The sequence below is a fragment of the Protomyctophum bolini genome (assembly GCF_963924005.1).
Source record: "Protomyctophum bolini genome assembly, chromosome: 19".
Classification (NCBI taxonomy): Eukaryota; Metazoa; Chordata; class Actinopteri; order Myctophiformes; family Myctophidae; genus Protomyctophum; species Protomyctophum bolini.
Window position 1 is genome coordinate 21335019 of NC_137880.1, and position 14964 is coordinate 21349982.

The 14964-nt window shown below is 43.7% G+C and overlaps 1 protein-coding gene across 1 annotated transcript in view; it reads left to right on the forward strand.

Moving 5' to 3' along the window:
* ncoa1 (nuclear receptor coactivator 1) overlaps window positions 1-14964 on the forward strand; it is an 88454-nt gene that overhangs the window by 58989 nt on the left and 14501 nt on the right. The window contains exons 6-15 of the mRNA XM_080791220.1: window positions 412-589; window positions 4164-4343; window positions 5531-5629; window positions 6547-6687; window positions 6880-7027; window positions 7461-8442; window positions 9948-10187; window positions 10944-11277; window positions 13273-13452; window positions 13730-13847. Of these exons, the coding sequence (XP_080647346.1) occupies window positions 412-589; window positions 4164-4343; window positions 5531-5629; window positions 6547-6687; window positions 6880-7027; window positions 7461-8442; window positions 9948-10187; window positions 10944-11277; window positions 13273-13452; window positions 13730-13847 (2600 nt within the window). The remainder of the gene's footprint in view (window positions 1-411; window positions 590-4163; window positions 4344-5530; window positions 5630-6546; window positions 6688-6879; window positions 7028-7460; window positions 8443-9947; window positions 10188-10943; window positions 11278-13272; window positions 13453-13729; window positions 13848-14964) is intronic.

Here is a 14964-nt window from a genome sequence, read left to right on the forward strand (position 1 = left end):
TCTTTGAGCGGCAGAGTGGAGTATAAGAACAGCCTTGTGAGTATGGAGTGGTATTCTCCCCCACTTGACTCAACTCTGCTCTCATGCTCTTTCTCTAGTGGTTTACATGTACAGTATGTATCGTTGCTGTCGGGACACCTTGTTGTTCTGACATCATTTCCATTTACTCTGTGCGTATTTGACACGGTTGCTGTTGTGTTTGACATCAGTGCATGTTGATATCCATAGTATGTGTAATTATGTCAAACTTGTTGATTGGCCTATTTTCACAATTTTAAAAATGGTTTGGACATACAAGGTTTCCACCCCACAGCGATGACATACATTATTAGCGTCCGTAACTCATTTCATCACAGTCGGGGCCAATGACATTGAACCAGATTTTTACAGTACTTCCATTCCTTCCCTCAGGCACTGGACGGCTTCTTCTTTGTGGTCAACCGAGAGGGTCGCATCGTGTTTGTGTCTGAGAACGTGACGGGCTACCTGGGCTACGGCCAGGAGGAGCTCATGACCTCCAGTGTGTACAGCATCCTGCACGTGGGCGACCACAACGAGTTCGTACGCAACCTGCTGCCCAAGAGCTTGGGTGAGTTGACATGTTTCTATGGGGGCAACAGTTAACCCTGTCGGTGGCGCGCTATGAGCTTGTAGATCTGCTATTTTTCAATAGCTAAATTATAACAATGTTTAAAACACCAAAAGGGGTTCCCGCCCAGAATGGGTAATCAAGCTAATTTATAAAAACAATGTCGATAACAAATTGAATTTAGTTTTAGTTTTTGGATGTGACAATTTCTAGTTTTTATCTCCCAATTCTTTCATAGCAAAAATGTCACATGCTCACAAAGCCAGCAAATCAGCTTTTCGATCTGCCATCTTTGCTATTTTTGTGTGCCACTGATGTACGACCAACTTTAAAATAGTTTATTACTGTTGGTATAATCATTTAAAATACTATATTACTGTTGGTATAATCATTTAAAATAGTATATTACTGTTGGTATAATCATACCACGATTTAATCCATGTACCTGTAGTTGATTATATATATATATATATATATTTTTTTTTAATCCACGTTGGTACATTGATTCATTATCAATTAAGTATCACCAAAAAAAGTGCTTCTCAATTATTCGATTAATTGAAAACTTAATCGATAGAATAGTCGCTTATAACATAATGGCCTGTTTGCAGCCCTAAGATGTTTCCTCGTGGTGTGCCAGATATGAATGAATGTCATCCAACACTAGGAGCATTCAGCACACAGGGCTATGGTGTCAGGATGATTTATGAGCACACAATAAAAACACTGCATGTTAATCTAACTCCAAAGAGTGAACAAAATGGAACCAAATCCATTTGCTTCCATTTAAACACTATTCGGTGTTGAATAAAAACTTTGGATTTCTACTGTGTAGGGTTTGGGCAAAAGGTATCCGGATAACTCGCCGGTTTACCAACTCGCTGCACCGAAAATTCTTCATCAATGTCTTCATCGTTATGCTAACATGCTGTTTAAGCAACATTAGCATGTTACGATATCTTAGCCTGGGTTCCAGCCTGATCCGCTGTGTTCGTAGATTTGTATTGTCACTCGCTACTCGGTCGTGCACCACAGAAGCCACGCTTTTTCATGGACTGCCTACTTTGGAAATAGGTCCCTTTCCAGACTGAGCAGCGAGTGACAAATCAAATCCACGAAACGCAGGCTGAAACCCAGGCTAACGATATCTGTCTCACATCATGATATAGATATTGAATATCGCCTACCTGGTGTGAATGCTTCAGGACCTTGGTGTAAAGCCTGATTTATAATTTACCTAATCGTACAATCGTGTCACACACCAAAAATAGCCGATCTACAATTTCACAATGCATTGCATCATAAGTGTAACTTTCAGAGATACACATAGCCTGATCGCTATTTTAGAAAGCAAACACATGTGTATCACCAAAAAAAGTGCTTCTCAATTATTCGATTAATTGAAAACTTAATCGATAGAATAGTCGCTTATAACATAATGGCCTGTTTGCAGCCCTAAGATGTTTCCTCGTGGTGTGCCAGATATGAATGAATGTCATCCAACACTAGGAGCATTCAGCACAGCATTCAGGCCAAATCCATTTGCTTCCATTTAACTATTCGGTGTTGAATAAAAACTTTGGATTTCTACTGTGTAGGGTTTGGGCAAAAGGTATCCGGAGAACTCGCCAGTTTACCAACTCGCTGCACCGAAAATTCTTCATCAATGTCTTCATCGTTATGCTAACATGCTGTCTTCAGCAGTGTATTATGTCAAACCCACAGATGTTGTAGTTAATCTCCAAAGTGATCAAATTATTTTGTGCAATTAAATGGTCAGCTATTCAATGATAAAAAGTTCAGTATGTGAATACTAATGATAGTAAGCCTACCAATTCAGGATATTGTTTACTAATGAATTTCATTGTTTCTGTACTTTGGTGTTTAAACTTAACATTTCCACTTAATTTAGTTTAAACTCTAAACAACTATCCTCTATCTCTCAATTCAATGCAATGCTCCATATATGGGCACAAAAGCGGGACAGACAGACAGACACACAGACACACAGACATGATCTGCTAGGTCTCATAGTAAGTGCTCACTGTGTTCGCAACCATGGCAACTCTGTAAACTGGCGAGTTCTCCGGTATCTGGGCAAAATATCGGATTCCCCCTTTGTGATGGATATGTTTTATTGAATGATGTGACTAAAAATATATCTTGATAGTGCCAGATTTAGTATGAATAGTATACCAGTATGTGTATTGTAAGTCTATTGATACAGCACCATGCCACAGGTTGACCAGGAGGCTTTACCATGTGTTAATTCAGCTTTTGGTTCCATTTGTACACTCTTGAAAGTTACAGACTTTCAAGTTGAGAAACAGTCTGTTAAAGTCCATTTGGTCCCCTGGCAGTCCTCAGACCGCACGTTGAGAAACGGTGTGTGTTCATTTGTTGCTGTGAGGAAAGTAGCGAGGAATTACGGGGTCAGAAAAGGTCATACGAGGACAGAAGATACGAGAAGGAAGAGCAAAACAATATGGCTGAGCAGTGTCTGAGCTGTCCAATTAGTTTTCCCAAACCCTGTAATCCCCCCTGGGTTAATGCTGCACAGAGCTGTAAAATCACTGACCTTATAACTATAGATTAGTCACTAAAGCCATGCAAACTTCATTAACTGTTAACGCATGCCCCTCTTCACTTGATCTCATGAAAATGTCCAGATTTTCTGCACTGGAATTCAATTCCTAGAGGCTTCAAACGACATATATCTGCTGTCGGACGGATTTTTCAGGAAATTAAGAAAACCTTATATTAAAAAAAAATCCAATGGAGTTCAGAGGTTTTGTGATGTCAGAAGCGATTTTTTATACTTTTCATTGGTTCAATTTCTTTTAACCAACACACAGAGTTCAAAAATGGAGGTTTCCCCCCGACATTGACGATATGTTATAGCGTGATTTGGTGGGTTTGGGCTTCAGGATTGATTGACATACTTTCTGTACTGTACTGAACAGCTCATGAAATGATGGCCTAACCCTTTATCTGAGGACAGGTCCTGGGAGACAGTCCTTTCCAGCCTCCAACTTATTATTAATGATGATCATGCATGCTTTAGCTCTTTTTATATATATTTATATTTTTTACACATGAAGTTCGAGGATATTTGAATGTTTACATTTACAGTATATTGTCTTGGATGTGATCCACATGGACAAAACGGCCAAGTATAACCTGATGAAGGTTGTCACACTGAAATGTTTTCATCTTTATTATCTTTACTATAAGGGACAACAATGGATAATATACAAATGCAGACATAGTTTTGCTATGCAACTAAAATGTAAAATGCTAATTGTCACAACATACACATCACTTTCAAGTGAGTTATCTATGTTTTCCCAGTATAGGTTTGCACTTACTGTATGTCACAGGACACATATTAATTTTGTTCATACAATAACCTCATCATTATGACTATGGTTACCAATGAGCGAATACATTAAATATATTTAGTGTGATAAACAATAAAATAAAATAAAACTAATTCAACTGTGTAAACTAATTTGTGTGTCTGTGTGTGTGTGTGTGTGTGTGTGTGTGTGTGCGTGCATGCGTGCGCGCGCAGTAAATGGCGTACCATGGCCACAGGAACCAGGTCGGAGGAACAGCCACACCTTCAACTGCCGCATGCTGAAGAGGCCGCCAGATGAGATGGATTCGGAGAACCAGGAGGCGCGGCAGCAATACGAGATCATGCAGTGTTTCACCATCTCCCAGCCGCGTGCCCTGCAGGAGGAAGGAGATGGTACGTGCACAGTGCACACGCTGCTATTAATATAGACTATACGCATACACATACACATGCCACTTTCTCATATTCCTCTCATTCATCTTAGGCACGTGATATTCAGCCAATCATATCAAAGTGTCTAATTTCTGTGCTGCCTGACCAAGTCTAATTACTTCAAACTTCTCTGATACGATGAAAAATGTTAGTAATAGGGTTTGGAATATTTTAATTCAAATATGTAAGGTCAGGAGTGGGCTGGAATATTGAAGAAGGTTCTGGAAAAGGCATGATTTGTTTTTTTGACCGATGATGTTCTAGTTGTAACATGTGTTCACAACCTCAAGCGGGTGACTGAGACAAAACCATTTATGGATAATGGACCTTAAAGGTGCCTTAGCACTTAAACCCCTGCATCCATATTCTGGGGGGAACAACACATACATTACACAAAATAACACATCTATAAACCCAGCTATTTTTGGTGAAGAGATTTGGTACAGACGGAAAAAAGCGGTCCAAGTACAAAGCCAACTCGGGTCCAGTGTACGAAGTCTAGAGGGTTTAAATGGTTAATTTGGAGATATTGACGGAAACCAATGTAATCATTAAATAAGTAGCGGCTGAATAAATCCTTTAAGTGCCCATAACCAGAGTGAACACAGAGTGAACAATCACATCCTGTGTGACCTGAGGTTGGAGCTGGCTGATATTGTTAAAATCAATATACTTTTGACAAAATAACTCCATCAATTTTGGTGGATGCGCTATTGGTGATTTCAGAAGATATTTATGGCTTGACAACAATCACAGGGCAATAGTAGTAATAATTATTATTTATTAATAATGTGGACGGTTATCAAACGGGTAGAGGCATAGAGGCAGACAAATTAAATCCACGAAACGCAGGCTGAAACCCAGGCTAACGATATCTGTCTCACATCATGATATAGATATTGAATATCGCCTACCTGGTGTGAATGCTTCAGGACCTTGGTGTAAAGCCTGATTTATAATTGACCTAATCATACAATCGTGTCACACACCAAAAATAGCCTATCTACAATTTCACAATGCATTGCATCATAAGTGTAACTTTCAGAGATACACATAGCCTGATCGCTATTTTAGAAAGCAAACACACGCGCAGACACGCACACACAGACTGACAGCGTGTGTGTGTGTGTGTGTGTGTGTGTGTGCAGACCTGCAGAGCTGTCTGATTTGTATCGCCTGTCGGATTCCGCGCCCCCAGCCGCTGCCTGTCAGCACAGAGTCCTTCATCACCAAGCAGGACCCCACAGGTAACGCACACTCACATACACACACACACACACACACACACACACACACACACACACACACACACACACACACACAATTGTGCATCACTATGAGCTCACGTTTTGTGCTCATATTTGGTAGGGCTATTATCATCCAGATTATATTGATTAATATTGTAACCTCTGTACCCAGAGTCATATGCTTTTGTGTATTTTATTTTGTTTGCAATGTTTCAATTATGATATACTTTCTTTTTTTCTATTAATGTACTGTTTTATGTTCTATAAGAAGCCATTGAAGGAGATATAGACAAGTTTCCAGTGTTTGTACAAAGAAGTCAGTGATGTTTCCAAATAGAATTCAAATCTAGCTCCAGCCCCCCTCCCCCCATCATTCTATTGGCCGAGCCAGGTCACTTCAGGCAATGGGGTTGTTGTTGCTGCTGGGAGGGACATTATGGATTTGCGCTCGTATGTCTAAATATGACATTAAAAAAATATGAATTTCTATCTATCTAGTTACAATGACATTGAGTGGACATGATTTTTTTTAAGGGTAACTGTAGCATAATCGCTGACTGACACGAGTCCTGTAGTGACAGTCGCAAATGAGGAAGTGCGAAGTGGCGGAGGCAAAGACCGATCGAGATTCACTGGCTCTCAACACATTAATTCTCTTTTATTTGTAATCGGAGCATATAAAATATATATTGCCCCTCAAATACCCCAGCCACTACGGCATCGTTCATGTGAACTACTCTGGCCAAGGTTATTCATTGCAATGATCAAAATCGCTATGATGATCTAGTATCATCAGCAGGTGTTTGTATTAATTGCACACTTGTATTAATTGTAACATCACGTTTTTCATGTACTTTCTATGAATTGTGCTGCGCCATATGTGGACTCATTTGACTATGTTCACGTTCTTCCTCCAGGGAAGATCATCTCCATAGAGACCAGTGCTCTGCGAGCGACAGGTCGCCCCGGTTGGGAGGATCTGGTCCGGAAGTGCATCTATGCTTTCTTCCAGCCACAGGGCAAAGAACCCTCACACGCCAAGAAACTGCTGCATGAGGGTAAGGAGCACGGGACGGGACGGGGGCGTACTGCCACAGATGAGGCAACAGGCCCTCCCTCCAATATGTTGTTGCATGAGGGTAAAATCCGTTTTCGAGAGTTGTAACTTAACCCATTAAAACCTGTGTGTGTGTGTGTGTGTGTGTGTGTGTGTGCGTGTGTGCGTGTGCGTGCGTGCGCGCGTCCATCAGTGATGACTCATGGCACGGCCATCAGTCCTCTGTACCGGTTCACGTTAAGTGACGGCACACCCCTCAGTGCTCAGACGCGCTGCAGGTTCTGCTGCCCCCCCAACCCCGACGTACAGCCCTTCATCATGGGCATGCACACTATTGACAGGTACTGAAACCCTTCATCATGGGCATGCACACTATTGACAGGTACTGAAAGAACACACACTCCACAGTCCTTTGTGTATAACATTGGAAAAACTACATACCAAGATACTCTCTGCTGGAAGTTGTCAATTACTCATGTTCAATACCCCCATGCAGTATTTATGCGTTAGTTATTTTCTTGGCAATACCCACTTGTCCTCCATGCATAGTCTAAGCTTCATGTTCAACATTTCCCAGAGTAACATTGTTTTGGTTGAATGTCATTTCTTGGGCATACGCTACTGTAGGTCAGTAAACATTTACCAGTCTTTCATTTTTATGGTGTACTGGTCTTATCAACACTAAACAGTTCCTTCCCAAGCGAGCTAGAATTTTTTTGGGATAGATTGAGATTTGTCATTTCCATCATGATATTCCCTCCTCTGTTTTACCAGGGAACACAACACTGCTAGCTCTCAGGAAAACGCTAACCCCAGCCTTCCACTCACCCCAGCCAACTCAGCCCCGACCGCCTCCCGATCCCCGGCCCTCTCTCCTGGCAACGACACCTCCACGGCCAACCACCTCAACAATGGAACCGGCTCCTCCCACGGACATGGCCCGGTGTCACCCGCAGGCTACCTAACGCCCAATCGTATGTGCCCCCAGCAGGTCAACAACAGCCCCTCCCCTCTGGGCAGCCCGCTTGCAACGACAGCAACCACCCCTACCTCCTTTATTTCACCCCGGCTGCCTCGGGCCAGCCCCGGGCTGGGGGGCAGCCCGCGCATTCCAGGGAACCCCTTCTCTCCCTCCACTCCTACGCCTGGCCTCCACTCTCCGGCGGGCGGAGGCAGCCTCAGTAGACAGCAGTCCGGCGGGGATGGGAGTGGGAGTGGTGGCGGTGGGACGGCTGGGTCCTTCTCCCTGCCTTCCCCTCTTCCTCAGAGACAAACCAGCACGCCCATCAGTTCCCCCGCTCGCCCACCAGCCAAACCCCCAGAGGGAGGAGGAGGGGAAGGAGGAGGGGGGGAGGATGCGGTCAAGATGTCACAACTGGGCAACGGGGTGGCTGGGGGCGTCGGGGGTGCTGACTCCAACAACAACCACAGCGGCGGCAGCCAGCGCTCGCCGTTGACGCCGTCGCCCCGCCCACATACCCACCCCACTCCTCCTCCGCCTCCTCCCCCTCACCCCCAGTGCCCCGCTTCCCACAGCACCCTGACGGAACGACACAAGATCCTCCACCGGCTGCTCCAGGACAGCAGCCCCAATGACTCCTCCTCCGCTGGCGCCACGGAGGACGGACTCTGCAGTAAGGACGTGGAGATTAAGAAAGAAACACCGGCCAGCCCAGCCACGGGACCCGCTAAAGCTGGCTCCAGAGAACCGCAGGACCACCAGCTCCTTCGCTTCCTCCTGGACACAGACGAAAAGGTGAGCTTAAAATACGTCTAGGCTTGTTTTATATGATTGTTGATAGGTCATATCTCGTAAGATAATGTGTCATGCGTTTTGTTTTTCTGGGGTGGTTAGTCTGATGCTATGACGTAGGGCTGGGCATTTAACCAAAAATATATCGAAACCAACATTTCTCACCAAATTAATCTTTCTCATGTCTTAAATTTGATTGCATACATTCATGAACTGTCACATTGTTGGCAGATCTCAGTTTACAAACCGCTTTATGCCAAAAGTGGATTATTTGTTACATGACCCGTTTTCTCTCTTTTGTTTACCACAATTTAAGCAAATGGATGTGATCCGGTTAATTATTTTATTGCCATCTACGCTTATAAACGTAGCTAGGCTATTGGGACCTATCTATGCCAGCTACGTTTATAAGCGTAGTCAACAGTTTATCCATATATGAACGCGCCGACCGTTTGTTTACCTTTTAGCATTGCTCCGGGTAGTATCCACCTCCTCCTTCACCAGCAGCGATGCGATTTCTAAATCCAGCTCCGTTGAGCCTCCATTATAACCCAAATTTAACAGCGCCGTATCTCCAAAGGTTCGAGAGCTGTCCATGGTGAGCCGTCGCGCACCCGACGATCGTAAATCATTTGAGAGTTTGTATCACATCGCTGAAGAAATGACGTGACGTATAGTACCAGGAGCGACAGCCCCGCTTCCAGCTATTCATTTCAATGGAAGTTGCTCATTGGCGTTTTGAAGCACACGCTTCAACGTGGGCCAGCCGCTATGGGGGCTTGCTTTTCCCCCACCCGCAAATGATGTGAGAGCAAAATGGCTGCTGTGTGAATATACTAGTCAATAATAAAATAAAACAACCTCACTTTGCCTGTGCTGACATTGACAGATCAGACATTGATTGTACAATAAAGTTGTATGGCCTCTTGCCTGCCAACTACTTAAAAAAAGGAAGAGGAATTGAGTAGCAGTGAACGGAGTTGTCGCCACTCGCCTTTCTCGCTCTGTTCACATTTCTCTGGTACAAAGCTGTGTTGCAGATATAGCAAGCTAAAATATTAGTACTTATTTATTGTACAGACCTTGTCAAAGAAATACAAGGGTAGTGTAAAAGATAGTCATCTTTCATTAAACGAGGAGAAATGACTAACTGTGATTTGAAATCATAACGCCCAGCCTTACCATGATGTATACTTTGGATCTAGCAATTGGGTCACATGACTCGTCAGTTATTCTCGTCAGTCGTGCATCTGGAGTCCAGTAGCTTGCCTTTAACCCGTTCAGGCCTGACGTCGAAATTTTAAATAAATGTTTTCTAAATCAAGATTTGAGGCAAATTTTTATGATTTTTCAAAAACAGCAGATCTACAAGCTCATAGCACGCCAATATTTTTCAATAGCTAAAGCATAAAATAATGCTAACACCAAAAGGGGTTCCCGCCCAAAATGTGTTAAGTAGGCATGTGAATGTTGTGTTTCTGACGGAGCGTCGGTGTGCTTTTGGAAAGGACCTGGGCGACCTGCCTCCACCGTCAGCCCTCAGCCTGCAGACGGTCAGGGTGAAGGTGGAGAAGAGAACCAGCGTGGACGGAGCGCCGTGCAGTGGTGGCGTGGCGGCCACCACTCCAGGGGGCGGGGCTTCTAAATCTGGATCGGTCCCTAGTGCGGCCGCCAGGTGCCTCAGCCCCAAACCCAGTCCTGTTGGGGAGGCTCGACGAGACAGCCGGAAGGACAGCCGAGACTCCACGGTACATCATATGGTCACTGTAACAAGTAGTGAACATGTATAGTTGTGTATAATTAAGCAATATTACACGAGAGGGTGTGGGTTAACGTGATTATTGCCACGACAGTGATGCGGTCAGGAACGAGACGGAGTCGAGTTCCGCAAGCATCACTGAAGTGGCAATAATCACGTTAACCCACACCCTCGAGTGTAATATTGCAATTCTACCACAGTTACCCTTAAAACTATTAAAATCGCTGAAAGAATATATATTTTTAATGACAGATGTAGTCACTACGACCACAACCTTCCCAAGAAACTAGCTAGCCTAGCCACCGAGTTTGCTAGCGCTCTGGGAGAACATAGCAGCTGAATTCTTTGTTTTGATTAGGTGGTGAACAGTGCTGGTTTAACCCACGGCTAGAAGGCTGTTTCAACCAATCAGATTGCTTCCTCGAAACGACCTGTGGTAGAATTGACATCACTCTATGATACCGTTTTGCTACCTGTACAATAACTCAATACTTCTAATTTTAAATAAATTACATTTAATTCTTTAAAAAAAGAAACGTATTTGTTTGGATTGTATGTAAATATCAGACATTGTCCCTTATCTGTTGCCTTACAGTTCATAGGGATGCCAGGGTTTATGTAGTCCATGTTGTCTCTCCTATTCATCTTCTGTTATGAATGCTTTGTTGTCCTCTCTGTTGCTATCTGCCTTCCCTCTCTGAAATCACTCGTTCAACTTTTCATATCCCTCCTACCCGTCCCTCAGTTCTCTGGCCCCGGCGACCTGGATCCTCTGAACCAGCTGCTGCCCGGCCTCAAGGGCCCCGTCGGGGCCAAACAAGGATGCGAGGACTCCGTGACCCCAGCAGCAGGAGGAGGTGGTCCCCAACTGCCTTCCCCTTTGCCTCAGCTCCAGTCGCCTTTGTCCCAGCCGCAGCCCCTTCCACAGCTGCATTCCCCCTCGCCCCAACTCCAGTCGCCCTCCCCCCAGCTCATGCTCCAGTCGCCCACCCAGACCCAGTCGCAGCCCCAGCCAGCCGAGACCAACGTCCCCCGTAGTGTGACCGTGAAGAGAGAGCCCCCCAGCACTCCTAATAGAGGTAACTGAGAGGGGTTTGATGGGTGCAAGGAGCTAAAAAAGGCCATCATGGTCGGTCATTAACACCACGAAAACATAATCTCTTTGCTTAGAATTGGACGGAATGGGGCACAGTGGTACAGTCAGTAGAAGGTCCTGGGTTCGATTCCCGCTCGTGATGCTGTGGGCGCTGGCGGCGTGTCGTCTCCTCCGCGTCATCAGTGCCCATACCCAAGGCGGGGTTGGCGAAAGGGCCTGATGGAGGGAAAAGGAACTGGTTGGAATAACATGTTCCTTCCATGCGTAGAGCCCAGGATCACATTAGATAATTGACACAGGGGTGAAAAATGGGTTATAAAATCGTGGGATAAAAATTAAAAGAATTGGACGGAATGATTTAGATCAAGAGTTATTCACGCAACAGACGCTCCCAGCCTGTGGAGCGATGTGATCGGTTTTGATATCAATAAATATCCGTCCTTTTATTGAGTGCTGGGTGTTACTATTTGAAAGGATGGAGAACTCTGTTTATGCCGCTCGGGTGTTTAGTGGAGAGACGGCCAGCTTAACTCTATCTCTACCGCTAGCTGTTAGCATAAACCCCAGTGCAAACATACACTACACACAGCATTGGAACAAGCACACACTGTTTACCTTTCGTCAGAAGCTTTTACATGGCAGCAACGTCGCGGTACAAAGGCACAAATTAAATCTGAAATGTGGATGGCAGAAAATCTGTCAAGGACAGCTCTCCTGGATTCCGACTTATAGAGGTTTTGAAAATCCTCCTTTCAACTGGTTATATTTGCAATCCCATAGTTGGAACGGTGGGGAGTTGCTATAGGAACCGGGCCAATGTTAAAAGCTTCTGTAGGACTCAACCATTATATAGACTATACGTTGGGGTACGTATGTACCTGGGATATGACGCCACCTAGCGTCGACGTCCGTATATATACAGACTTGGGGGGGAAAAAGAGTTAACTAGACCAGAATTATTGAGTGAGCGAGACAGACATTGTAAACAAAGAATATTAAATAATTTATTGCTACAACCAACTTACAATAACAAGAACAAGAAGAAAGCGGAACGCTTGCCATCAGGTGACCAATAGTTCCAAACACTACTGTATAGTTCCAAATATTTAATACAAAGAGACTTGGTGTAGAGAGAAACCCCCTAGGCAAGCAAGTATATGGTTTAAGAGACTACAATCTGATTGAAGGATTATCATGTGCGTAGGCAGGCGTGCTTACCACTGGAAGTGTACTACTTGTAGGTGTTGCTCTTCACCACGCACACATTTGTGTACTGCCAGTGGCTGCGATTACATGCACAGTAATAATTCTCTCATAACCTGATTTAAGCAAATGCAGCAATTATTACAATGGTCATGCACACATCTAATCCAGTTATCAGAATCAGGATATGGTCCTAATCGTACTAAGAATAACCCGATTAATACAGCTTGATTTTTGCCTTTCTAATGTTATTTATTGAAGAATGGAAACATCTTCGTTGGATGTGTCTGTTAAATGTAAATGTGTGAAAGATATATAACATTTATCCAGGACGTTACATTTAGATGTTGTATTTGAACACATGGACAAACCCGCACCTTGACATGAACACAGAGAATATACACATTTATCAATAGAGTAGACCAAGTGTAGTATATGGAATGGAAAAGTAATTAAACCCCTCCTTTTCTTTTTTCTTCTTAAAATTGCTAAATACAATGCATCCATTATTTGCATCGCAAAATGATTCGATACTGAATATTTCCATTGCAAAACGATACAAAGTCAAACGATACGATATTTTGCTGTTTACATATCAATTTACTTAGATTTTTTAAATTAATCTATATAGTTACACCCCTAAAATTAACACATAGGGTTTTAGGAAGGTTGACTGGTTATTGCTTATTGCCAGTAATCCAGGTGTGTGCATCTAAATGCAGTCAGTGTATGTGGGTAACCCACCGTGTGTGTGTGTGTGTGTTCCCTGCATCAGGTCTCAGTGACGGAGGCCCCCCCTCAGTTTGTAGCCTGCAGAGTCAGTCACCCTTGGATTTCTGTGGACCCCCAACTCCCGGCCAGACCCCGGGACACGGAGACCCCTTCCAGAACCCCAAAGACACCACCAGCCCCTTCCCAGAGGCAGATGTCATCAACCCCTTCAACTCTACCACCGGTAAGGAAGGATTTGGCTCTGCAATCTACAACTACATTCTGCATTTGTTTGTGTCATTTGCAATTAGCACAAGGTCACTTCTAAAATCTGATTCCTTGTTTTGACTTGTGACGTTATTTTGAGAAGACATTAAACATTAACGGGTGTCATACAATTATTCTGTATTCTTTCCCCCCAACCTGCTGTATATTTGATTCTGTATTTCTGTATAGTGTATATAGACCTCCTACAAGAGTGTTTGACTACATCTGTTCAATGTTTTGTGTTTCTGTCCCAGGTCTTTCCAAGATGGACGGTGCAGACTCCCAGTTTCAGCCGCTGGCCATGTCCGATACGCTGTCCTTCGACGGAAGCATGGGGACCCCTGTGCAAGCTCCGCTAGCATCCCCACAAGAGTAAATATTACTTTCTTGTTAACCCCAGATATATAATAATACTATGTCTGTCCCCCTCACTGTAGTCAAAACGGATGGTAAAATCTTAGCTCACGTCATTACAGAGGAATATATAGCACAGTGGTGTGTTCTAAACGGAGCATTTATAGCAAACTGGATGATAAAGAACATCAAGCTTCTGAATAATAAAATTGGGTGTGTAAGTAATCCCCAGGCACCTTGACTGGGACCTCTGCATTTTTACCTTCTGCTGCCGTGCTTTACTGACACTTTTACCCTCTTTAAACAGTAAAGGGCCAAAAACTTCTAAGTCAAGTGGATGACAGATTTCACACCAACCATAACTAAAATAAAATGGAGAACAATAATAGTATAGTACTCAATGTGAATAGCACTTTACTCTTTAAAGAGAGTAAAGGTGCCCCACCATCTTTTTTTCCCCTTCCCAATTCTGTCACACGATTTTATATGATTATAAAATCATATAAAAATTATATGAATGGCCTAAATTTGTGTGGAAAAGATTCGGAAATGTCAGAAAAAGGAATGGGTTTTCAAAGCAGTAAGAATAGGTTATGTATCAGTAGAGAGAGATATCTGATCATCTGGCTATGTAACACTAGTCCTCATGCCAATATCCCCCCATGTATAGTCACTGCTGACCACTACTAGTACCGTTTAGTCTGTGTACAACCCCGTGTTGACGCTCGTTCTATTTTATTGATAATAAACGCCTTATTGAGCAGGCTTTTATCGAGCCCACTATTGAGCATTTTCTAAATAATGTGTGTACCGTTACTTTAAAAGTGCATTGTATACGTCATCGTATGACAGTGTCGCACACCAAAAATAGCTGCAAGCTCACACCGCGTCTGCTTGTAGAGCTGCTCTTTTCGGCAACGGTAGACTAAGAAGAAGTCTCACATGGAATACATCACGTCTAGGCGACACTATTCATTCGCAAAGGGAGAGATATATATTCTAACTATATATTTTAAATAATGGCAACGTAGAGACCAGCTGCAGCAGCTGACAGCGCCGCCATGCCGGTGTTGTTTCGACTCAGGTGTCGCAGACATGCAAAGGTATCGCACAACAACGCATCATGCAACCATCC